Raw genomic sequence first — 26,931 nt, forward strand, 5'->3', positions numbered from 1 at the left:
CCCACACCAGGTCCTGAAAGCAGCTTAAGGCCATTCAGGCAGAGACATCTGGAGTCTAAGTTACCTGGAATATGACTTAGAAGGAGAGAGGGTGTGATCTCTAGGTAGGAGCATTTCTGGTCCCCCTGGAGCATCTCTGACCCTTCCAACTACTCACCCCAAGAAGCTATAGGAAAGACAAAGCAAGGCTCTCTAAAATGTGAGGCCTGGGGCAGAGGTCCCAATTTTTACAGAAGAAGACCAGATTAAAATGAACACAAGGCATGCGCATTTCAAATGTTTCTTTTTATCCTAGTTTTCTGCACCTCTCTGACCTTGGGTTAGGCCAGCTGTCCTCACAGTAGGTGCCATGGAAAGGGACGTTCACTTCACAGAACACTCAAGAGTATGCTATTTAACACTTACAGACTCTTTAATTCATTATTTACTCAACTAATGCTGCTTATGCTCCATTAGCTTTGCTTAATGCTAAGTCAAAAAATAATCTCAATTAAATGCACGAGCTTAATCACTGGTGCGGGGGGGAAGCTTAATTTCAAAAGACAGCCAAGTTCTAACGAGAAGACATATGGAACTCGAAGTACAAATACACGAAGATAGCTGAACTATTCCACCTGGCATAGGTGACCATGTAATTACTAATTATTTCATGTTCTTCTGAAAACTTAGATAATGAAAACAAAAACTCTACTTTAAAAATCTACATGGAGACTTAAATGCAACACGCAAGGTCTATATCTGAAAATCGTTTTTATTTAATCGGTCAAATTCTAACTTTAAGATTATTTTCTAGCAATCGCAGGAACTAACACAAGAGCATTTGCGGTAGACGCAGCGGCGGACTAGCTCGGCTTCTGTTCCGATCTCCTCATGTGCCTTCCTATACTGCAGAGGCCACAATGCGAAGACTCCCTTGTCACTACCGTTCCCAGTACAACTTAGGTCTCACCATTACATACATTCCCAGGAGACCTGAATTCAGAGTCAAGTAGGGGAGAAGCAGGACTCAAGGCGTCGTTATTGCCGGCGCAGACCTAGCAGGCAGCAGACAGCCTCGAAGCTAAGAGCGCCGGCAGCAGTCTGAACGGGAATCACAGCTGAGGGAGAACATTCCAGAAGACAATTGCTTCGTGACTCCTGGTCGGGGCTGAAGTGGTGAAAGCAGCAGTTGACGAACCGACTTCCGGAGTCCCCGGCTTCCTAAATGGCGCAGAGGTGGCAGTTCCGCTGGCAGCTGGTCCTGCAGTGTCATTCGGGAAGCCATTCCTTGAGGTCCAGCCTAGAGTCTGATCCCCCAGCCCTTCCAATGATTGGTAAGCATCCAATTCTTTATGGTAAAACCTTTTTTTTTCTTTTCTGCTTAAATAGCTAGAGTGGTTTCCATTATCTGCAAATGACCCTGAGTGATACAGTATTAACATAATTATATGGAAACATTCAACTGTCTGAACATTCTCATGCTTTCAAATATTCAAAGTAATCTGAAGTGGCCTGGAGTCCCAGGAGACAGCACTGATTGAAGTACGTCACACAATTCTTCATTCTTTTCTCCAAGCAGTAAAACAAAGAACCATAGATCTTAAAGACACAGCTACTCCAATTCACGGGAGAAAGAAGTGGTCCCGCACATCCTTCTACCTGAAGCATGTCTGGTGGGACAGAAGCCAGCTCCAGCTGCGAGCATCTTTCATGAATGAATTCCCAGAGTCATACCAATTTGCCAACAGATTCGAGTTTTTCTCCCAACTTCCAAAAAAGTATTAAAGGAATTTGAAATTTTTAAATTTAAATTCTAAATTTCCTGATTATTCATTTTCTGCAAAGTGATGTATTAATTGCTAAAAAAAAAAGCTACAATTGAATAGAAAACAAGGTCCCTGTCCCCAAGGAAGTGTGAAGTAGGAAAGTTCTCACACTTTTTTTTTTCAGTCTAGGTAAGAAAGAAAAATAGTCATCAGAGCTTCTGCAAACTGTCAATAACCCTTACTTGGGGGAGTTATTGGACATCTTATCATTAGTACCTATTCCTTTATTCTTCTTAATAATTCATGTGGCATATTTTCAAATGAAAAATTCCCTTTAGTTTTTGAAATTCTCTCGGAGCCTCCTTAGTCAGCCAAAAAGCCTCATGTGTCACAGTGACAAAACTGAGAATCACTGTCCTAAGTGCCACGGAAAAGCTACAGGAGCAAATGAGTGAAGGAAACAATGCAGCTTAGCAACACAGAGCCTCACTAAAAAACACACACTCTCACTTGCAGTCTGTTCATAATCAGACACCCCGCCTGAAACCTCACCATGAGTCGAACCTTGCAGATATGAATGAGGCAATTCACTTCTTGCGAATTTGAATTCCTCAGTGCGGTAGCTAAAGGTCAAGGAATTGGGTGGATGAGAACATGCCGCTGGGGTGGGGATGGAGTAGGGAGTGGGGAAAATCACAGGCAGGGCCTCTCCACCGTAAGGGAGAAAGTCATAGCAACACTGTCCTCAGGCAAAACGATCCCATTCTTGACTTGATCCCATTCTTGACTTTTTAAAGAATACGATTATTTCGTTTACGGATCATCTATGTCCTGTAGCCCTTCTTTTTGCTTTTAGCATCGTCCTCTAACTATTTCACTGGTGATTAGCATCTCTATAGCGGAAGGAACTGGAAAGGAGATTGAAGGAAAACTCAAGATAGTCCCATTTCGCTACCTGGCGATAAGTTCAGCAAAAAACATTTCCTGCAGAGGAAAGACTGAGATGAATGAAGCCCTCGCGCTGAGTAAGTCCAACTTACAAACAAGCGCATTTAGAAGACATTTAAATGAGAGGTTAATTATAATTCTTCCCTTTAAATAGTCTCTGCTTTATAAAATGATCCTGCTTAGGACTACGTTTTATAGACATAAAGTCCCTGGGTCTAAAATACGCTTTAAATTACCAAAATGTGTTTCACATCTATTGCTTCAAGAATACGCTTAAAGAAAAGTTTACCTGTGTTTGGGGGAGGGTTAGGTGGCAAAAATTATAGTTATTTTATTTTTATGGTTTCAGGGCCTATCCAGAATCAAAGCAAAGTTCTGTGATCTAGGTTTTCAACATTAACTTTTTCTGACTTCACACGAGACTTTATTTTGCAACTTTAGAGTCTATAAATGGGGAAAAAAATAATGTGGGTCCACGGATGAAAAAAAATCTTACTTTCCACAATCATAAAATAGAAAACAAGCATTATACATGTTTCTGTTCTCAATATACCAGAATTGGATGAACATTTCTATAGCTTAGCTAACAATCTGGGACAACATTAACCTTCTAAATAAGGTTCTTGAAAGACAAAAGGAAATGTCCCAAACTGCAAAAATACTTCCATAAAAAGCCCCAACTATTCCTATTTGGAACCATCATCACAAAATCTTAATGATAACCTTTCGTCCAGAAACATGGTGCTTTAATAACAACTGTGACACAAAGAAGGCTCTTCTGCTCTTTCTGGATTACAGTCGACAAACATCATTTGTTCAACAAAGGTTTGGTGAGCAAGGTGTTTGCCGTGGGAGTTACAAAGATGATCCCAGCCCGCGTGAAGCTGAAGCCTAGAAGAAGGAAAAGACACTGTGGAAATGATTGTAAAGCCACACTGAGCACAGACAGGCCGCGAAGGGCCCAAGGGCCACAGCAGTCAGGAGAGAGGAGACGGGATGTGGCAGAAGTCATCAAGGAGGGTGTCCTTCATACAAGGTGGCATTTTAACCACTGAAAAAAGACAGAAATGTTTGCCATTTTAGATAAGGAGCAGGAAAAAAGAAGAAGAAAATAGGAAGCGGCAAACCATTCTGTTTGTTTGTTTTGACTTTTTATTTGGAAAATGCCAAGCTTATAAAAAAGTAGAGAGAATCGTGTGATAAATCCACGTGTCCCTGCACCCCACTCCGACAGCTGTCTACCATGGCCCATCTGACCCACGCCTGTCCCAATCTCCTGATATAAGCAAATCCAAGATATCACATCATTTTGCCAGCAAAAATTTCAATATATATCTTTAAAAGATAAGGACTTTTTTCTAGACTTACTGTGGTATTTACTTTTATATTATTTAACAGACATTGTCCCAAGTGCTTTACAAATATCAACTCATTTCATCCTCAGAATGATCTTAGAAGGTAGTTACTATTATCATCATTTCACTAAGAGGAGACTAAAGCCCAGAAGGGCACGTGATTTGCCCAAAGATGCCTGGCTAGCACCTGGCAGGATTTGAACCCCGCTGTTCCGGCTCAAATTGATGCTCTTAAATACTACACTACTCTCTACTGCCAGTTCACTCCTTCAAAGGCCAAACGTAACTCACACAGGTATCATTTTTACATCCTGTAAAAAGACACACTGTCAGTCCTTCGACCAAGAAGGAAAGGTACAAGTGCACACTTACTCCAGTGGAATGACCCTGCATTTCAGCAGTGTACACAATGCACACAAAGCCATCAGGACCTAAGTGAGTGCGCGCAGAGTGAGCCATCCAGGCTCACTAATCACACACGCGCAGTGGACAAGTAATGAGCCATTTGAATATCGTCTTTTTAAGATAAAAGCACAGTGTTCTCTAATGATTTTTGAAAATCCAGTTCCATCAGCTACACCACTGCTCCCCTTCTCACTGCAATATCTCGACGTAAGAACCATCACAGGCTCCACGAAAACACCGACTTATTTTAACTCGTACAAATGCCACAATTAGTTCAACTTCAAGGAATCTTTAACTAGGAAAACTGCTGGTTTCCCCAATTGTTTTAATTAAAAGATTTATCAAATTAACTTAATCACTAAAATATGCTTGTGTGTGTGTATATACATATCTACACACAATACATGTACATATAATCATGGCATCCAATTTTAAAATCTGATAACCTAAATATCTAAAAATATGTTTGTATATATGGATATGGATGTGACATCCGATTTTAAAATATAGAAAAACAACCATCTCTGTAGGAAATGGAAACACTGAGTTCACATTACAGTAAGTTTTCAAATGACTTTCAGGGAAAAAGAACTGTTTATGGCTGACTAAACAATGCAGTCTGATGCTTGATGCTTCAGTTCTGGCGAGAGGCCCCTCGCATTTCTCCCCTGCGGTCGGTCGAGTGACGCTCAGAAGAAAACTAGAAACATTCTTACTTTTGAAAACACTGACGGTAATAATGTCACATAATGAGAGACTCAACATAAATGTGCCTCTGGTTTGGATTAGAGTTAAACCCACGAGGAGGTAAAGGAAATCGCTCCCAAGGAGAAAGCTGATGACTCGACTGCCATCGGGAGTGCTTATTTTACTGTCACTGAAGAGAAAGACAAAAGAACATGATTTTCTTACTTTCCAGAAAAAGTGAGGTGTAGGGGCACGTGGCTTTTCACGTGTTTTCAGCCTCACACTTAAGAACGTCGGGCATTTCAGGTTCTGGAGCTTACGGCTGTTCTTTAGAAAAATGGGGCTAAACATTTCTTTAAGAGACATCTGTTTCCCACTCTCCAAAAGCCACCTACCCTTAGTCTGAGACCAGTGTCTCCCAACTTAAGTGACTTATTTTGACATTGGAAATGCCAGCTCTTGACCAAGGAGGAGAGATGTAATCAACGCTGTCACCTCCAAGTCTTGTCCTCCTTCCCCGGAACAGCCGGATGGCCCCTCCCCGCGTCACTTTCTCTTTCGTCCATAACCCTAACCATCCTTAATGTCCCATAGAACTGATTTGTTTGTTATGCTCATTGTTCATCCATCTCCCCCGCCCCAGAATGCGGGTTCCTAGAGGACTGAAATCTGTGAGAGCTTCATGGGTTTTGTTCTCTAGCTCTTAAACTAGTTTTTGACACTAGTTTCCCGGTTTTAAGTAACCTTTTAAATAACAGTAAAACTTTATAGCAAACATTTACAGAGACGGAACACTTACCTCAGGCCAGGCACCATGGAGTGCCCTTCAAACCCTTTAAAGAAACACGACAGCCCGACAGCCCGGTGATACACTCATTATACTAATGAGAAACATGTCACTTACAGAAATTAAGTAACTTCACAGAGAGTGAAGCTCATTCAAGATCTCTTCATCTTGATTCAACTTGACTTCTTAGAGGACTGACACCATTTTATCTTCGAATATTCAACCTCATCCGATTTTACAGCAGTAAAATGTGAATTAACAAAGCTGATCAAGTGTCTTCACAAATCATGCCAAACACAAGACACAGACCCTCAGAGTAATTCTGTAGCCATTTTGCTCCTCCTTGCTATGTTTATACTACTCTCTCGATCTTAACAACAGCAAAAGAATAATAATTTCTGTAACACTTTACAGCGCACGCTTTTACAAATGTTATCAAATTTGACCTAAACCATTAAAAAATATATCTGTAATTTGGCTCTTCAACAGACTACAAAAAGAGAAAGAACACCTTGTACATATTAGACCTGAATGAGAAACAGATATCTCAGAAAGAAAGACATCCTGAGTGGTCATTTCTGTTACTTCCAGAGCAGATACTAGCTTTCCAAATTTTCTTTACCTAAAGAAAGGGACTAGGAGAAAAGCCACATAGCCCTACAAACTTAGAGCACAGCTGGGGCCTGACCAGCATGCCAAGACTGGAAGAGACTGTCCTCCTAGTGTCCCAATTACTAACATGGCGACTTCACTTTTCCTGAGAAATGCTAATAGGAAAATAAACAGAAACAACTGCCAACTAAGAATAACTCAGTCACTGCGACATAAACTATTCTGACAATATCTAAGGTCCAATATTCACTGAGTGGCTGCTCCGTGCTCAGCACTATGGGAGATCCAGTGAGATATAAAGGCGTAGTGCCTAGACTTGTAAACTCGCTGGAAAGACAGATAAAAAGATATAAAAACAGACAATAGAAAAGTTAACTGCAGAAAGGAAAACAAAAAGAACTAGAAATGGGGGGACAGCAAAGAACCCTTGTCACCTCGAGAAATACCGGCCATTTGGTAATTCATTGCAAAGTCTGTATAATTAATGTGACTTGAAAGGTCATTTCTAATTCAATTTTCTGTTAGAAAGTAATGCACTCTTAAAATCTTGTTAAAATTATACTCATTATTTGAGACCTAACTCAAATGGGACAATCTCTGTCAGTTTTTCCTGACCTTCTCTCAACCCTCTACAAAGCTTTGTCATCTCTCAAATTCTCCACATACCCTTCATTACCACCTGACTAGCCTGGTGGGCTGTTAGCCAGCTAAGTGAGAGCAGAGGCCACAGCTCTCAAGTGCATGGTACCTGGCAGTCAGCAGAGGCTTAGCAATTGTGGTCTGAATTGAATAGAATAAAGAATTTACAACCTCTTAAACCCACAGAATCTAGCTTCCTGGAGAAAATACGTGACCTCTGACTTATTCAAGGATCACATCTTACTTAAATGGTCTCCTTGGCAGGTAAAAACAGCAAAATGACAAAAGTCGAATATTTAAACAAGAAAAAAGAAAATTAGGGTGTGTAAGTTACACAGTCACTGATACGGCAACAGGGCAGTGGGTATGCAGGGGGTGCACTATGGAAATTCGTGGGGATGTTTCACAGTGATCACAGGACCAAGAGTGTCAAACATCTTGAATTCCTGGGAGAGCCCCATACGCTGACCGACTCAGCATTCTGCATGATTTTCCAATATTTTGCTACATATTCGTGCAGGTGAAACTACCTAAGCTAGGGCCTAATTCCATTTTACATATAATTAAGGGCTTAGGCAAGCCATTGAGTTTTCTGGGAATGAAATTATCATGTAAATTGAGAGGAGACTGTACTTGGTTTCGTTGGGAGCTTCGTGAAGAGTTGTTCTGCATTTCGGAAAATCGAGTCCCTGACAGCAGCGTATCCATCTGTTCCTGTGGCTCCAGGCATTGAGCATGGAGTGGCGGGGACATACGTGACCGCGGACTGTGTCACTCAGCAGTGTATTCTGGTTCCTCCCTGACCCCCGCCACTCAGAATGGTCCTCTCTGCCCCATTACTTCTGACAATGTCTACTGCAAACTTCTGACTTTTGGCATTTGAGATCACTTAGAATCGTGCCTCCTTTAGCACATACTCAACTCCGTGACGAAGCTGTTCCCTGTAAACTTCAGACTTTTTCATGTCTTCACGTGTTTGTCCATGCCATTCCTCCTCCAGATACAGCTTTCACTTTTCTCTGTCTTCCCAAACGCCAACATCCTCCAGGCCCACCTAAGTGATCCTTCTTCCATAAACTCTCCCGAGATGCTACCTTTCAAGGTGGCCTATTTCCCCTCGAACTGCCCATCACAAGTACAGGCTGTTTCAGCCCCTATGTTCAATTTAGCCTTTTATTTTATAGTCTTTCTGTTTTCTCATTGTTTCATGTTTTATTTTTCCCTATGAGAATATAATTTTGAGTGCAGGGATCATTCTATATCTCTTTTTGATATATAATCTATTTTACAAAGTGATTGGCATATAGTAAGTGTTCAATAGAAACCCATTTAACTGGGGATCAATTCTTCATTTTTTTTTATTGCTGGGAATCAGGGTCCACTCTTTGTGGAACACTGAGCAGTGCATGAGAGACTTCAAAGGTTAGAAGTCCAAATAGGTAAAAGACTCCTTGATCGTCGGCTGGCTCACAAGGAAAATATAAACACATGGGTTTTCAATGGGTCCCTCCTAAAATTTATCTTCAGTAATGTCTTCTTAATGAAGACACAGCAAGAATCCGTGAAAATTATATGTGTTATCAATTTTACTTTAAATCAGTAAGACATATAAGGGGCAATTCATGTCACGCGGACATTATTATCAAATATTTTCATAATATGGGAAACATAACAGCAGATGGACTAGTATTTAACAGTTCCTGAAGCAAGCCAACAAGGACCCTGATTGCAGTTAGTTCTTCAATGCACATTTACTATGTCTTCCAAGGCACTTACATCTGCATTTCCAGTTGCTCCCACCAATGATGCCTTAATATGGCTTTACAACCCAAATGACTAATGAAGAAAGTTAAATAGTAGTTATGATCTGCTGTAATTAAAATTATAGGAAATGTCAGAAGTTGGCATACTTAAAAATGAACTTGAGTCCATGTAAAAGTTATCTGTCCCCACCTTTAACTAGGTGAAGGTTAAAATTAAACTGAAAGTAATTGGTAATAAGTTGAGTTCTGTCTTGAGGTAGCATGAAACATTTATCACTTACGAACATTAGTTTTAATTTCTCAAACAATAAAAATAAGGCAGAGCAGTAAAATATATTAGCAATAACAACCCAGCATCATATCTCAGTGACAATGATTATCAGACATGACATGAATCCATCTGTCATTAAATAAATGGTAAAAAGAGAAACAACCAAAATTTCAGGTCAAGAGCTTAAGTTTCTATGTAGATATGGATACAGGAAAAACATGGTTAGTATAAACTGAAGAAAAGGAATTCTGCAGTAGATCATCACGATTCAACAGTTAACTAGAAATGACAGATATAACTACTCACTTCCCTTACAAGGACAAATTCAAGCAAGAGTGAGAATCACACACTAGAGATCTTGGGAAACGTGAACTCTGCTAAGACCCTATGAGGCCAAGCTGTGAGCAAACAGATGACAGTTCTTTGGGCATACTGGGGGCAGCACCAGGTGGGAGGGCAAAGGAAACAGAGCTTGGGCTATGAGCCAGGTGTTTTCACACACCTCAATTCAGAGAAGAAAGCAAGAGTTTATGCCCAAAAGCACTCATGAAATGGTTTTCTCCAAAAGACCACACATATGATGTTCAGATGCACTTCACAAAAGCACATGAACAATTAGCCATGTGACTACAGTTCAAGAATTATGTAAAGGACACCAAGAAACTTCTTTTGTCCTTATCATACTCTATCAATGAAAGAGAGAAGATTTAAAAAATTAAGTTTTTCAATAGACAGAGGCTACTCCTCAGTTAGTAAGGCAACCCAGAGTTGCCAAGAATGCTGACTTAGAAGAGAGCTAATTTTCCTTCTTTTCTGTCTGCAAAATTGTCGAAGTTGTGACATTCCGAACTCAATCATGCATGTCGGCGGAGACGCCATTAAATAGGTGGATCTGAGCACTTCAAACAGATCTGGCATAAAGCTATTTCTTGCTCAAAAAATTTCCACTCATTCACACAATGCGCACTCCGCAGTGTCAAGGTTGAAAACAGGAAAAACCACTTGGCTTGGTGCCAAGTACTTAGGAGCATTTCAGTTTCTGCCCCTTGGCCTGGGCAGACCACAGAGGAGATGGATGCCTGGCATGCCACGAGCTGTCCTCAGGACCCCACTTGACACCCTCACCAGGGAGGGTGGGTCCCAGGGCGTGAACGGAAGAATTTCAGAACTGGTTGACGCTAAGAGATCCTGTCTGTGAGGAAAGTACTGCTCTTGCTGAAACGAAGAGTGCTTTTTAAAGAAAAGCTTTGCCGTCAATACTCTCGATGGCACAGGGAGAATTATGGTGGAAAAGCACGGACCTCACTCGTGTGTGGAAGAGTAATTCATGAGTTGGACCCCATGTGAAAAAGTTTTGAAAGTAATTAACCAACATATTTCATTTATGACTTACGTCTTAGGGATGCGTCAGAGTGACAGATGAGAAAAATCTACTTCCAAAACCTGAGAGCTTTTCCAATAAATACAAAAAAAAAATTGTAGGTGATAAGAAAGCATTGCGTTTAACTGACAGTGGTTTTTTCTCCTTTTTACCTATATATAAAATAATGGTGCATCTTGAAATTGTAGTACCTTTGATAGATAAAATATGGTAGGTTATGGTAAATACAGATAGATAAACACATATTTATGATATATAACCAAAGGTACCACATTGAGGTGAACCTCACAATGCCAAATACTGGATTAATAGAGATTTCCTTTGACACTCATACATGAAAAGTCAGGGCCTGTTAATAATTTCCAAAGTCGATTATAAATATGAAGAAGACATTATTCCAAGAAGAGATTAGGTTTAAATAAAAGTAGATTCAAAGGAAATGTAGAAAAACTTGAGAGTGACAATACCGTAAATATGAAAAATGTTTTGGGTGCATCTGCCTTAGATACACATGTGGCGGTGGGGGGGGGACACACATACGCCCTACCTACATCTCCCCGTGACATGTTACTTAAGTGTCTATATGTAGAAGAACCATGGACTGGATGAACCACAAATGTGATGTTTTATAGCCTAGTATACATGTGACTTCTATATTCCAAATATCTGAGATCGAGAACACGAACGGCCATATTAAAATATGGGGTTTTTAGTGAAATAAAGTCATCGCAGTAGACGCAAGAAGAGGTGGATTCCTCCAGCACTTAACCAGTAACCATTTCCACAAGACCAGCCAGAATTACATCAAATTCCAAAAGCCATCACCTCTTACAGGGATACAAGTTTGCTTCAGATCTGTCCCAAGTCTGACCTTCAGCTCGCTTCTCCTTTGAAGGAGGCCTGGCCTGAGGTCTGACTCCTCTCCCTGCCCAGATGGATCCGGGCCCTTCTCCGCACACTGCCTGGAGTTCTCGCCGACTTCAAAGACTGCGCTCCGTGTGCGATTACGCCCACAGATGAAAAGTGAAAAATGCTTGGCCTTTGTGGGAACATGCACCTGAGCTTTTAAAATAAGACCCAAAAGCAGCTTTTGAAACAAGACCCTAAAAATACAACTCAGCATGAGTGTTCTGACCGACGATGACATCGACTTCTCCGGATCTATGCGTCAGCTCAGCCAATTAGCCACGCATGCAACCCCGCACAAATTTACTGAACATCTACTATGTGACACCTGTGATGTGTCATGCGTTGTGACCTTAGGATGCAGGTAATGTGATACAGAGAAGCTTATAAAATAATGGAGCATATGAAATAAGTCATATTTAAGATATCGATAAGGCCTATTGAAAAATTACAAGTGAAGGTTTTTAAAAAACATAAAAGAAAGGAGAACCTATTTAAGCTGGAAAATTAAAAAGGCTTCGTAGAGGAAGTATTATGTAAACTTCAACTTACCAATTCTTCTGAATACATTTGTGAGATCTTTGAAGGACAGGATAATCATTCACATCTTTAAGTCCACGATACCTAGCACGATCTTTTGTATATAGCAAACATTCAGGAGACTTTTAATGAGAACAAGCACTTGAGATGAAGGAAGCAGTGTGGGTAATGACACAAGGGAGAGAAAGCACAAGGAACGGTCTAGAGAATGGCGCCTTCGGTGTATTAGTGAGGGGCCTGGGGGACATGCTGGGAAGTCGCTGGTGGCCAGATCATGGACAGCGTTAAATGTGATGTCTAGAAGTTAGGGTTTTATTGTGTGAGAAAAGGAAGTGATGAGATTAGATTGTACCTTAAGAGAACTACGGCAAAAGTATTTAGGATGATTTAGATGGGGGTTGAACGGAGAACGGAGGCTCCTACGAGATTGCAGTAGATCGAAAGAGAAGAAATAAGTTCTAGACTGGGACGACAGCTACAGAAATGAAAGAAAAGTACCAGCAGAGAACAAAGGTACCACTAAAGTAGAACCTACAAAATGGAGCAGGTGTGGGGAGAGGGGAGTTGAAGAAAATATGAGTTTCAACATTGGTTGATTAAGAGAACAGGAAAGTCTGTCGATACGCATAGGACATGAGCTACCCGGGGAAAACGATGCTTCTATTAGGAAAAGTGTGAGCATTTAAGTTGTAATCTCAGCATGCACCTGAAAATATGGGAAAGGAACCCAGGCTCAAGATCCCAAAGCCCCCTGCCCAGCTGAACCCTGATGCTGGGCGAGGTCACAGCGGAAGGAAGCCGCGACTGCTTGTTACAAAACGAGAAATTGTTTTTAACTCAGTTCTAGAGTAAACTGTATAAGTATGAATGTTTCTTCTTTCTTTCTGATAACAAATCATATTTTAGTTTTTCCTCTAACTACCCTGGTACTTTATGTGTTCCATTCCATTATTATGATAATCTTTATGTTTGGAAATTTACTATTCTCCATTTCTCGGTCTTACCTTAATTACTTCTTTTGCTTGGTCCTGCCTCTTCATTTCTATTTTACTTTACTTTTTCATTTTGTGTGTCCGATACCTCCAAAAATATGTGTTGGAAAATAAATAAATGAATCAATATGGTTTGTAGAAAGCCATCTCAAACTCTTTGTGGAAAAGCAGGATATAAATAAATTTAAAAATGGCTTTATTTGCTGGGATGATAGTTAACTTCTTCTGAATTTTAGGACTGTTTCTCTCCAATTAACAAAACCTCCTAGATTTTAAATGTCTGTGTTTTGAAAGGCAAATTGAGGAATCATTAATTTCATTATAAAACAACTTCGGCTCACAGAAAGATTCTCTCTAAAATAGAATTCCAAGCTACATGATAAGAAAAATATTTTCAGGTGGGAATTAGAAACTTTTGGCAAGCGAAATCTGAAAATTAAAGCATCCGTAATACAATACAAAGCCTTAAGAAAATACAACTTACAAATATTTTCATTTTATATACACATATAAAATATATATACCATTTTTTAAAGAGAAAAGCTACTGAATAAACAAGACACACAATGACAATTCGACGATAAATGTCATACTCCATTCTAAATAGACTTGTTTGTTGCGAATATATACATTATATATACAAACTATGATCTCATTGTGCTTTTCTTGGTCCCAGCCTAACAGAGAAAGCCCCCTTTTCCAAGCTCAGGGGCCTCCCCTTAACACACTAGGCTTCCACAAGTCCTGTCTGTTCTACAGACAACTGGGAGTTTGTCCTGTACCCTGGCAAGCCTTATCGTAAACTCTTAGCTCCTTTTAACCAGTTACCAGGTCTTGTCTCCCTCACTGGCACAGTTCCTTAATGTGCAGGCATCTGGAGACCTTACTGGAAAATATGCAGGGTAGATCCGAATATGCATACTTTCCTTCTACACCAGATGTATCCCTCCATTCACTCACTCACGGGTCCAAACCAGGAAACCTATGAGCCATTCTGAAGAAATATTACCTCTTGGAAAAACAGCCTTCAGTTATAGGTCTTCAAAATTTGTCTTAGACGTTATGCCAAGAAAATACAGCATTTTAAGTAGAGCAGGTGTCCTGGCAGTCCTTGCAATGGAGACCATCTCTTAGGCATGTTTTGCTACATGTGCGTCTTCCCTTAACCACTGGTTTTTAAACTATCACTTATTGAGGAGTCTATGTACTAGACATTTTTAAAAGCCACTTTTTAGACTTTGTAAAAGGAAGTGAGATCATGTCTACATCTCCATTCTGCAAATGAGGAAACAACACAGAAAGCCATGTATGTTCAAAAGCCCCAGGCTTTGTGTGCACGCACCAGCGCCTCTCCGGATAACTCCATGTTCAAAGAGCTCGGGGTTCGGCATGGCTCTGAGCAGCTCCAGTCTGTCAGCACACATTTAGTAAATACCTTCTACCTGCGGGCTTACCGGAGGCTTCCGAGAGGACACAGTAGCTGGGTCCTGAATGGTAGGTGGAGTTAGGTAGGCAAAGGGGACCCACGGAGCCTTCTGGGTAGAGGGGAACACGTGTTAAGCCATGGGGACAGGACAGGGCTTGATACATTCCAGGAGCTCTGAGCAGATCAGCATGACTAGAAATGGCAGTGACTGGGAGGGACAGCGAGAGAGGAGAATGGACAAGGAGACAGACGGCAGATCATGAAGGAAACACTCCATCGTGCTAAGAAGCTGGGTAATGGGGATTTTTGCGGTAGAGTGGCTTGATAAAACTTGCATTTTAGCGAGTCCATTTAACTGTTTTTGACTTACAAAAAGGGCAATTTCATACACCTTTTGAACGTATTCTGCTACTGAGCTGACATTTTCATTTCCTCAGATATTCTTTGCATCCCTTTTCCTTTCTATTTCTCCTTCTCCATCTCCTCATCAAACTGGAATGTCCCCCCATCAACGCCACGCACCTCTCCTATCCGGACCAGCTTTTTACCCTTCTGTTACAGGGGTGAGGTACCCCTCCTTATCTTGTAAGGGCTATTCCGCCACGGACCCTCTGGACCCCACACCCTGCACTCCCTCAGGCCTGCCTGCCTCTCTCGCCTGTACCATCTGCCGGTTCTTCCCACTAGCAAACAGAAATGCTCCCATAACTCTCGTTAAAGAAGAACCCCCTCTCAGCCCCAGACCCTCTTTCAACTTCTTCTCCAAAGAGGTGTCTACTACACACTCTGTCCCCACAGGCTCGCTTTCCATTTCCTTCTCAGTTCTCTCCAAGTGGGCTCCAGGCTGGGATTCCCACCACTCCCATTAAACTGCTCTTCTCCCTCAGTTCTAAAGAGTCTTTTAAACATTTTCAAAGAACGGCATCCATTATGTTCTAAACTTACAGTTACAGTAATTAAAATTACATAAAATTGAAAGTTCAGTTCCTCAGGATCATTAGCCACAAAGCCACATGGGCTGTGACAACTGTCTTAAACTGCACTGACCTGGCGTGATCTTTTTTAGATGTCAATCACATATGTCACACTCCCCGACGAAAATCCTTCCTTTGGTCACTTACCATTGCACTTCGGACAAAATCGAAACTATTTTTGACAGCAGCAAAGCCCACCTAAACTCCCTTCTGCTACCCTTCCTCGCCACACTTCCCCCTACGCCACTGTGCCCTAGTGGCACAGACTTCACCTTAAATTCCTCCAACACGCAGAGCTATTTGACAGCTCAGAGCCTTGGCGCATACTGTTCTACCTGCATGGAATGCTTTACCCTAGCTTGTCCCATGGCTGATCCCTTGTCCTTCCGCTCATATGTCACCTCATCAGACAGTATGTCCTGCTCTGTCATTTTCAATCACTATGTCCTAATCATTTCTGTCATGGCATCCATACTGGCTTACAATCACACATTTTTATTTATCATTGGTCTTCTCACTGATCACATGCTCCACAGAAGTGTGCTCGTTTACTTATTAATGTGTTTCTGCTGCCTGAGCCAGTGCCTGGCATACAGCGAGTGCTCAATAACCATCATATGCTACAGATAAACCACGTAGGCGAAGGCTGAAACCTCTCTGTTATATTTATCAATTTATTCATTCAATATTTCTTAAGGAGTTACTTTGTGCCAGGAGTGAAGATAAATAACACAGACTCTGACCTCAAGAAGCTGACAATTTAGTGGTAGAAGTAGATAATTCAGTATAATGTAGTAAATATACTACTGGAGAACTGCTCAGAGTGATGGGCGCCCAGGAGAAGGACAAGTCACCTGGGGAGAGATGGGAGTGGGAGGGAGTTGAGGCTTCCAGGAGGAGAGGAGGGGCGAACTGAAGACCACAGAAGCCAACCCGGTGAAGGATAACATTCCTATAAAGGGATCTACATGAAAAAAGGCAAAAAAAAAAAATGTGAAATAGCATGTGAACGTGAGCAGGGCATGAACACAGCTGGATCAAAGAATAACATCACCTAGAGGGCTGGGCCACAGAGGGTCTTTTTATGCCGTGCCTAGAAGCTTAGGTTTTATGCTGTCGCCATTAAGAACTGAAAAGTTTTCACCAAGACAGTGACATCATTTAATTTTAATTCCCTACCAATCAGGCCACGGCCGTGTGAGAGTAAACCTGCAGGTGCAGACGAGGAAGACATCAAGCCTATCGGTCCCGTGCAGAAGACGAATAACGGCAACTTGAACTTGGTCAGCGGTTATAGGGAGTAAGCATAAGTGGCCGGTTTCGGAACTACTTAGATGGTAAATTAAGTGGCTTGGGAATCATCGGTGACCTTGGCAAGGGCAGTCTCGGTGCACCGATGGGAAAGGGAGACACGTTTCTCCCCCCAACCACAGCTGCAGAAATTATAGGAATTGTGAAAGTGGTGATTAGTAGTTCCGGAATCTGGCTGCTTCTCAGAAGCACCAGGAGAGCTTTTGAAAGCTATGGCTACACGCCAGACCCACGGAGTCAGTGTCCATGAGCGGAGCCCAGGAACCCTTATTATGACAAGTTTCACAGGTAAATCTTATACAAATATCCACATACTTGCTTTGGAGGAATGACTCAGAAATGGAGGCACATGGCTAAGAGCATTAGCTTATCAGGATAAAGGCATTAGTTCCCCAAACACGGATTATTTTATCCTACCAAAAGCCAGGAAAGCCAGGATCTTCACTCCCGGTACCCACTCATCTTGAGTCAGATCAACAATTTAATTAGTGAAAACGCAATAAAAATTAAGGTACCTACACAGAACTATGCAAGACACTGTGGACAATACCAACGAAGGACTTGCAGTCTGACTCAGTGCCCCAAACTAATGTGAATCAGTCAGAAATGCTGAAGTGCTAAACAGTGTGGAACCAGCCCCAGGCCCTCAGAGATCAGAGAAGGCTGCAAACGTGACCCCTGAGCCTCCGGCCCCACTATGACCTATCAAATTCTCACTCTTTAAAGTTCATGTTAGATCCTTCCTTTTCATAACATCCTTCCTCTCCACAGAGATTGTCCAAAACACTCCTGGATTGTCCAAAACACTCTGTACTTCTAGAGGCACCTAAAAGGTTCTAGACATAATCTTCTGACTTGTGTGTTGGGGAGGGGATCCCTGCACATCCAAGCAATTCTCGGACGCCAGCTGAGTGTCCTACAATTCAACCCGATTGTGACTCTATCTACGTGGAGATAGTGTCAGATTCTACAAGGTAGGGGCTCAGTCCCACAAGACTGTCCCCCCCATCCAGAAACACACACCCTCACACAGATACACACATACACATGTACACACGCACACACACTTCATATACTATTCACAAGTCCAGCTTATTACCTATGCTAGTGACCAATAGGCTACGGACTGGAGGTTCCGACGACCCCCCCCTTGTGTTCAATTAATTTGTTAGAGCAGCTCACAGAACTCAGGGAAACATTTTACCCACTAGATTTCAGGTTTATCATAAAAGATAGAACTCAGGAGCAGCCAGATGGAAGAGAAGCATAGGGCGCAGTATGTGAGAACAGGTACAAAGCGCCCATGCCTCCTCCAGGGCTGCCACACTGTCCCCAAATCACAAGTTCACCAGACCTCAGAACCCCAGCCTTTCGGGTTTTTAAGAAGGCTTCATTATGAGGCAGGACTGATTATATCACTGGCCTCTGATGCTCAAACTAGCTCTCCAGCCCCCATCACCTCCCAAGGTCAAGGGGCTGGTAGGAGGGGCTTCAAAGTTCTATCCCTCTAATCACATGGTTAGTTCCTCTGGTGATCAGCCCCCAGCCTTAGCTGACCTAAGGACATCCAAAAGTCACCTCGTTAATATAACAAAAGACAACTTTATGGTGTGGACATGAGAAATTCCAAGCGTTTGGGGAGCTGTGAGCCAGGTACCCGGGATGAAGACCAAATACATACTTTTCTTATAAATTGCAATATTGCAGCCATCATTTATTGAATGCATATCATGGCCCAGATGCTTTACGTCATTTTACTTAGAACTTTAACACACATAAAAAAAAAAAAAAATCAGTCTGTATTATTATCTCTACACGGCAGATGAGAAAGCTAAGTCCCAGCGAGGTTCAATGCCTCACAGAGGAGCCAGCAGGAGTCAGAGATGCGCCTGAGACACCAGTCAGCAAAGCCTGCACTCTATGTCACCGCGGTACGATGATGCCTTTTCAAATACTGGCCTTTTCAGGATCGAAGAACAGAAATATCATAAATAAGATTAGTCACCCATCAGATTACTTATTCAAATGAATTAGTCTTTTCGATTCCAAGCCACTGAAACCAGACAACGAAGCCTTTCAGAACCTCTGCCCACTCCTAACAGGTACACGTGTGTGTTTGTTATTCACGGGTAATGAGGACCTTGAAGGAGTGGGAAATGACAGTGAGACACTGTCAAAGGAAGCACCGAAGCAGACACTTCGAAATCCTGGAAACAGAATACTTTTGGCAGGGATGTTAGAGAAAAACGAGACAGAAAACGATCCTGTATCATTCATATAATTCGTGAGTTAAATATATCACCCTTTCCCGCAACAACTATCTTGACTTTCTTATCAATTAACATTAAGGATTAACACAATATTACTGCTTGTTGGAATTAATTGTTAAAAATTCTACATCAATGGGCCTCGCTCTAAGAATATAAGCACCAAAATGTAAAAATATGAAACAGGCAAACTGAAGGATGAGAATTTGCCATCCAAATATGTATTCGATTTTACCAAAAGTTCACCCATTTCTTTACAAAGTAACCTTTCCGTTTATTATTTATTTATACACAACTGTTCCGAAGAGTTCCTTGGTTTAAGCAAGGCCTATCAGTGATCTTTCCAGGCACAGCTTCCCAGATACCCCCACCTGGTAGGAAAAGAGTAAGTACATGTGAAACATCTACTGTTTCATTTATTTAGTCTTTTCCTGTGCCCATCTGTTCTCTAAAAGTCACAATTTACTCTAGAGTATGTTATCTCAGCCAAATTACCTGGGCTAAGCCTGAGAAAAATCCTGTTCCCTGTCTCTTTCCACTATTGCATGTGGGGGAAAAAATAATAAAATGTCACTGCTGGTCTGCTATCACGAATGGAGGGGAGTATAGCAGAGGAGGAAAGTTTGGTCCAATGGGAGGGAATGGAAAGAGGAGGAGGCAGAGAGAGGGTGAGAGGGAGGCCCCTGAAAACAATAAGGGACTAGAAGATGCTGAACTGACCGAGCTCCCAGTTCTGAACACCACGTTCCAAACTCAGCTCTTGACTCTGTTTACGACCTTGGGCAAATCTCTTGGTTTCTCTGTATCCCAGTGTAGCTCCAGGAAGTTAGCAAACATCGGCCAGGAGAAAGTGTCTTATAGAACCTAGTGAAATGCCAGTCCTTCCTACTGATGAAAGAAAGGCTAAGCTACCTTAACACACACACACACACACAATCACCAACACGGTATTAACAACCCTCTAATTTGTCGGAATGGCATTTGACTCAAGAAATGCAAATCATTTAGCGTCAACCCTCCACCTTTACCCTCCTTGCTTTCTAAACAACACATTGCATTCTCAGATTTGCCTTCTGAACATGTTCCCTGATATTCTGTCTTCAATTTACTCCACTACTTTAATAAATGTCTTATTCTTAAAAAAGGAAGGTAGAATCCACCTCCTTAAGTATTAGTGCCTTAGAGGTCCTTATTAAGCAGTGGGTCTGATCCTTCCCACTCTCAATTAGCCTTCACTGCATCCAGTTATATTTTTAATCTCTCCAACCTCTTTTCTTTACTGCTACTCTCCTCTTGGGCCTTCTCCAACACACAGTATCTCTGTGCTAGAGTGACAGTCTACATTCAATGCCCTGTTGTCGAGTCGGACACTGAGACATAGATCACCACCTCCCTGCTTTGACATCGATACTTCAGTACACGTAGCCTTGAGTTAAAATGATACCAGCTGCCAAATAACACTGGACACTCATGTACCGTCTACTTTCCGCTTGTATCCCAACTCGATTTCAGAATTGGAGCTTTCCAGGGTGATTTTCTTTTTTGTCAAAATAAATTGACAAGAGTAGAAATTATTTTGTCCCAACGAGTTTGCATTATACCCAACTGCCTTCATTTTACAAACTCATTGGAAAATGTGGTCTCATACCTTATGCTGCCAGTTTCTATACATTCATGCTTCCTTCTACATTCTTGCCCAGTGTCCTTGGAACTCAAGAAATATATGCTCATTGACGTTACTGCACTTATTTCTCAACGGTACCAAAAGGAGTCATGTCCAAGGCTAAATTCCAGCTCGGGCATTTATTAGCCATGTGACCCTTCCCAAACTACCTGTCTCTCTAACCCTGAGTTTCCTCCCGGGATGTGAAGCAGGTAAGATAAAGAGGCATGGAAAGGGGATGCCAGTGTCTGCGCCTGCCCCCGATGAGGTTAAAAAATACTGCCCCCCTAACTCCTTCTACTTCATAAAAATGTGTTTAGTATAACACAATCCATTAGAATTTTTTAAGTAATGCTGAGAGTGTGGGAAATTGCAAAGCAGACTTAGAGGTGGGCATTCTACACAGTACATGAGCCTGGGGCTCTCCTGACTCGGCTTCGGTGGGAGTGAAAAAAATGACCGATATCTTTTAGCTACTTGCAGTCGTCCTCTCTTAAAAGTAAATGAAACATGATGATAAGTAAAACATCGCAATTACCCCTAGCAAAGGACCCTACTTAAAAACACACACAGCTAAGATACTAAACGCGTGTTCCAATGGCAGAGCATCAGAGAGCCTGCCCTCCAGCACACTGCCCATTAAGCTCCCACTCTCCCAGCGTTCCGAACAACCGCCTGCCAACTTCACTCTCAGAGAAGTTAATCGGGTGCATTTTTGATATCTGTTCATTGTAAGTAAATGTCAAAACAGAGATAGCCCATCCAGTCCAGTTACCTAACTGTATTGCTTCTCAGATATTATTAATTAAAAAAAGAATTAAGCTGATTGTGGTAATTAAATCCAACTGTGAATTTGTGATAACCTAAAAGTACAGTATGTAATGTTAATCCAGCAAAAAATATCTTTGTAATTTCAGGTTTTAGCAATTTATTGTTAGATGAATAAAGTTCATGTTTCTGATGCTTTCTTTAAGTGGGCTCTTGGGAACCATGAAGCATGATTTCAACAATTGTCACATTTTAATAGTTAGGACCCATTTATCTAAGAACGTTAAAACTTGGAAGCCATCTGTTGAAAAATATTTGCTAATTCAGATGCTTCAATATTAATAATCCTTTCCCTCAATAGAAACCTATTTCTGAATTAAGAAGTTTAATATTAATGCTTCTGTGCCTAGTCTCATTTGTAATTAGAGAACTCTTACCTCTTCAATTTTTAAATACTCTCTTGAAATCAAAGGATTTAAGAATAAAGTTGTGTCTATCTAAAGCATATAAATGACTTTCAGATTTTTAAAAAATTTCCTGGTCATGTCCATTCAACAACAGCATCAAATGGCTCACTTTTAAAGTTCTCCTTTAATTTGATGATCAACATATTCCTCTTTAGAAACCTCATAACTAAATAAATATACATTATTTGACATTTTCACATTGAAATGAACTCCCCTCAACAGTCACTTTAAAAATCTTTTCTCTGGTTCCCAATGATCACAAAACCTATTTTTTTTCTGCAAAATCGTTAAGTCTATTTATCACTCAGGCTAGAACAATGTGGAATCCTCTGCCTATATAATTAGCATTGAAGAACTAATGTTTCTAACAAGTGTATCATTAAAAAACATTTGCACATTAGCGACTAGTACATTATCACTTAACACCTCTATAAACAAGTTATATGCACTCTAAATACAGACTTAAATAAACAATCCAATTACATTCTGGAGCTCCCTTCAAGAATGCCTAATACATGGGATGTGGCTCCATAGTGTAACGGTTGGCACATCTGCTTTACACACAGAAGGTCCTGGGTTCGCACCCCAGTGGAGCCATGGTCCATTGTTTGCAGCCATGCCACCCTGAACAAGCCCCATGTCTGATCTCAGAAGCTAAGCAGGGTCGGGCCTGGTTAGTACTTGGATGGGAGACCACCTAGGAAGACCAGGTGCTGTAAGCATAAATAATAATAAGTAATTTTAAAAAAATAAAAAAAAGAATGCCTCATATAGAACAGAAATATACTCATTTTCTAACTAATGTTGCTTTTGCCTATGGGGTTGCTTCAAATTCACCGTGAAATGAGGCAAGGTGGACATATATAAAAATATGAATGAAGTTGTTAATACAGCAACTTCATTATTTAGGTGGTGCTTTTAACAGTGATTGAAGAAGTTAAAGGCATTGTGAGTTTAAATACGGAGAGGACAACATGGCAGAGGTTTGAGTATCGGTACAGAGCCCAGATGCCTCAGGTTGAATCCTAGCACCACCGTTTTTATGTTCTATTAGCCTTCGGCATGTTGCTCAACCTCTCTAAACCTCAATATTCTCTTCTGCAAAATGGAACTCATAAGAGTACCTTCTTCTTTGGGGTTTTATGAGGATTAAATGAGATTATCCATGTAAAAGCACCTAGAATAGGACCTGATGCTTAGCGAGCGCGCAATTAATGCTAACCATCATCATCATCATCCTCATCATCTCGCCGCACTGTAAAAAACAAAACTGGATGTGAAAGTAGTTGTATAAATACAATTCTTCCATACACAAATCAGACCAATGGGCAGACCCTAAGCCAGCTAGTGAACCCCTATATTCAGACCATGAGTCTCAGCTTCCATTCATTAGACCGTAAGCTGCCTCTCACTGCCAGCATACTTCTCATTTGAACAACCAAAGGAACAATCTGGTTACTCACCTATGTCACATTAATATGTAAGTTCCCCACTTCAACGAGAAAATCGCAAACAAGTAGTTCATTCATGACTCATTTTATTCACAACGACCTTAAACTTGTCACCCAAAAATTGGATTTTATAGTTAAATGAAGTAAACATATTCGCATCTAAATTCATTCAGTGGTGTCCAAAAAAATATCAATATAAGCAAACTATCTGAGAGAAGATACGGTTAGTCCACTAAACATGGATTGTCAAATACTGGGGAGAAATGCATCATTATTTTGAAGGGAACGAGCATAAATGATGAGCAAACACTATTCATTTACACAAGCAATGACCCCTTGTTTTATGACTACATTCGACAATCGTGCATAGGTCAGCCTTAAAAACCTATGAAAGAGGAAAGTTCCATCCTAAAAGGACCTTATCTTTACTGCGAAATTTCTGGATAATAAAAAGATAAAAGGTTACAGTGGAATACGAGCAGTTTTCTCTGCCTAAGATGAATCTCCTATTAAAAGAGAGAACTCCTTTTTTCCCTAAGGTTGGTTTATAATTAGAAATTAGATGCCTCAATAATTCGATGACCAAAATCTTTATTAAAATCAAATGACCTTTGTAATTAAATTTTCTCCTAATATATTGGCTCTGCTAGGCAGGTGTCATCTCTACAGATAATAAAGCTTTTAAATATTTATTTTTTACACCCCCCCATCTCAAAGCCTTCATATATTTATTAAATGAGTTTTTTCCTCTATGTTCATCCTTTTCTTTGATTTGACATTCTAACAGTAATCAATTATTGGTAAAACTTTAAAAAGTATAACAAATTACTAATGTATTCCAGTAAATGCTCTGAGTTGTATAACACGTATAATGTCCCTATTTTTCATTCTATCACAAAAAATGTTCAAACTAAAATATTTTACTCTTCCATATCTCTTTTTTAAAATTTTCATTTCAAAAGAATGTAGCTAGTGAGAGGAAATGGGTACAATTTTATTATAGCATTAAGAAGTGTGTTAGGATTTGAAAACCTAAAGAATAGAATTGAGATATGTGCATAAAATTGACATTAGGTTCAAAAGCTTTCGCCACAAACAATGCATTTATAATACAGGCTCATTCAACTAAACATATGAAAGATGCATAAAAATATGGTAATTGCATTTGAATTACTTACAGTTTTAATCTTTAAGTATCTGTTTAAAAACCGAAAGTAGTTAAATGACTATTAAGTCATGTTAAATGCCCTGGAGTTTGAAAACCCAAATATATGGTCATCAAATCTCATTTTTCCTATGGGTACCACTTTAAATTTAGTGAATTTCATTAGCGATAAATCAAAAAAAAGTAAAACCCTTAAATACGTGACTGCTGTGTGTTTATGTTTGAAATCACATGTTCCTCCATCGCTTCACCATGTCCATGATGACGTAGGCAAAATGCTTTGCCATCACTTTTCTCATCGCTCAAAATAAATGATAAAACCAAGCAAAGTGATTAAGTGACTTACTCAAAGATACCAGCCAACTGTCAGCAATTTTATGTTTTTATTAGGTTTCTCAGCTTTCTAATTCGTACAGGGGAAAAAAATGAAGAGTACCATTTGAGAGATGGAACATCATCTGAGAGAAAAGAACATGTACTTTATGGATACTGACATCCTCAAAGGAGATATGGGGCTATCTAAATCTTACACATCACCAAACACCAACGAGAAGGAAAAGAGAAAAGGAACTGGAATCTTTTGAATCCCAAATCACTCACCAGCCAAATAAAAGGAGTAAAGTACAATCTCTGAATTGTGTCCCCTCCAGCCCACGCTCTGAGCTGCTGTACACTCTACCTGGGAACAGATTTCGGCTTTCATATGGGCTTTCAAATGGGCTTTTCTTAGCAAATGCCTGCCCTCCTCGGGCAAGGCCGTTAAGGTAACTTAATCTCTCACGAATTGCTTGCTCAGTGGGAGAAATGCTGAGTCCCAATTCAAAAATTAATTCTTTCTCTTTTTCTATATTATGAGCCATGAAGAACCCCCTAACTATAATTTAGATTCAGCGCGTTACCTTGAAGACCCACAGGGCAAATAGCTTAGGGAACGGAAGAAGATGCTGGGGGAGGGGTCGCGGAGAGAGTGCGAGAAAGATGCTGGTCAATTCCAAGATGATGCAGGAATGACATGGCACCTGGACAACCCGAGCCCACGTCCACCCGTCTCGGAGTCTGGACCTCGGTGCGCCTGACAAATGCCTGGAGTATGAGTAGGTGCACCCGCGAACACCGCCACCTTTTATTCCCGGGTCCCGGAGAGAACGGTGGGGAAGCGTGACTGGATAAAGCCTCCCCATAACAAACGAGGTCTTTCTGCTCGCACCCTGTCTCCCCTGCTAGGGGCAGGCGACGACTGTCTCGAACAGGAGACAGCTGAGCGGAGCCGGGCACCCCGGCGAGGAGCGAAGCGTCCCCGCAGGGGGGCGGGGGAGTGACCCCCGCCGAGAGCCGGGGGAGGCGGACAGGAAAGGGCGACGAGAACAGAGGACGCGGGACTGGGAAGCGCCCGAGCCACGCATCTGGCTGCCCGAGCTGGCGCGCGCCGCCGGGGGAAGTCGGTCCCGGGGCGGACCCCTCCCCAGGCGCCCCGGCGGGAGGACGCTGAGGAAATGGCTTTGTATCGCAGGATGGAAGGCAGACAGGAGGGCCACCGGGCGGGGAGGGGGGGACGACGGAGGACGCCGCCGCCTGCCCCGGGGCCCGGACCCGGACCCGCCGCAGCCCCCGGGGCCCCCGCGGCTCCAACGGCCCCGCGCGCTCACCTGCCCACGAAGTTCTCGAGCACCGAGCTCTTGCCGGCGCTCTGGCCGCCCACCACGGCGATCTGCGGCAGCTCCAGCAGGCAGCTCTGCCCCAGCGCCGAGAAGGCGTCCTGCAGACGGTTCACCAGAGGGATGAGCTCCTCCATCTCCCGGTTCCCCATGCCGCCTGCGCCGCCGGCCGGCCGCCCGCTGGCCCCTGCTCGCCTCCGCGGCCGGGCGGGGAGCCGGGCTGCGCTGCCTGCGCCGCCGCTGCCGCGCCGCGTTCAGTCAGCGGGGTCCAGCGCGGACGTCGGATCCCGCCACCCGCCGCGGCTCGCCTCCTGACAGCTAACTGCCTGCAGTGCGCCTGCGCAGGCGCCGGGGGCGTGGCCTGCCCCAGGACCGCCCCGCCCGGCCGCTGCCCCGCCCCCGGGTTCCCAGCCAGACATCCGGCTCCCGGCGCGCAGAGCAGAGCGCACGCACTGCCTCCCAGCTGTGGCCAGATGCCACCACCTCACTCTTCTGCTGCCAAGCCTCGGAGGCGAAGTCACAGCCTGGGTCAGGGCACGGCACGAAATCAGCAGCAGCCGGCGGCACTGTTCCCTTTCAGCAGCTACACTTTCCCCAAAGTCCAGGGGAAAGCACGACCACCGATAACAACTCAGCACTGTCACCACCAGCAGCAGCCGCAGCACCTCCGCCGCCACCTCCACAGTATACTTCCCTAAAGGAAATTTCATGTTCTCATTCGCTGCTCCAGAACCCGGCTCTTCTTGGGGTGGC

The 26,931-nt window shown here is 42.3% G+C and overlaps 1 protein-coding gene and 1 pseudogene across 14 annotated transcripts in view; one reads left to right on the forward strand and one right to left on the reverse strand.

The window, feature by feature from the left end:
* Window positions 1-26,485, reverse strand: part of DNM3 (dynamin 3) — a 374,186-nt gene extending 347,701 nt beyond the window's left edge. For 13 of the 14 annotated variants that reach the window (XM_039881487.1, XM_039881489.1, XM_039881479.1 and 10 more), the window contains exon 1: window positions 26,170-26,484. In XM_039881487.1, the coding sequence (XP_039737421.1) occupies window positions 26,170-26,330 (161 nt within the window). In that variant the 5' untranslated portion in view covers window positions 26,331-26,484. Of the gene's footprint in view, window positions 1-26,169 lie in introns of all 14 variants that reach the window. The other variant, XM_039881478.1, reaches the window with a different exon arrangement.
* LOC120617791 (uncharacterized) lies at window positions 22,514-22,629 on the forward strand (annotated as a pseudogene).
* Window positions 26,486-26,931: the final 446 nt, after the last annotated feature.

This window comes from Pteropus medius, unplaced genomic scaffold, assembly GCF_902729225.1.
Source record: "Pteropus medius unplaced genomic scaffold, Ma_sr-lr_union100, whole genome shotgun sequence".
NCBI lineage: Eukaryota > Metazoa > Chordata > Mammalia > Chiroptera > Pteropodidae > Pteropus > Pteropus medius.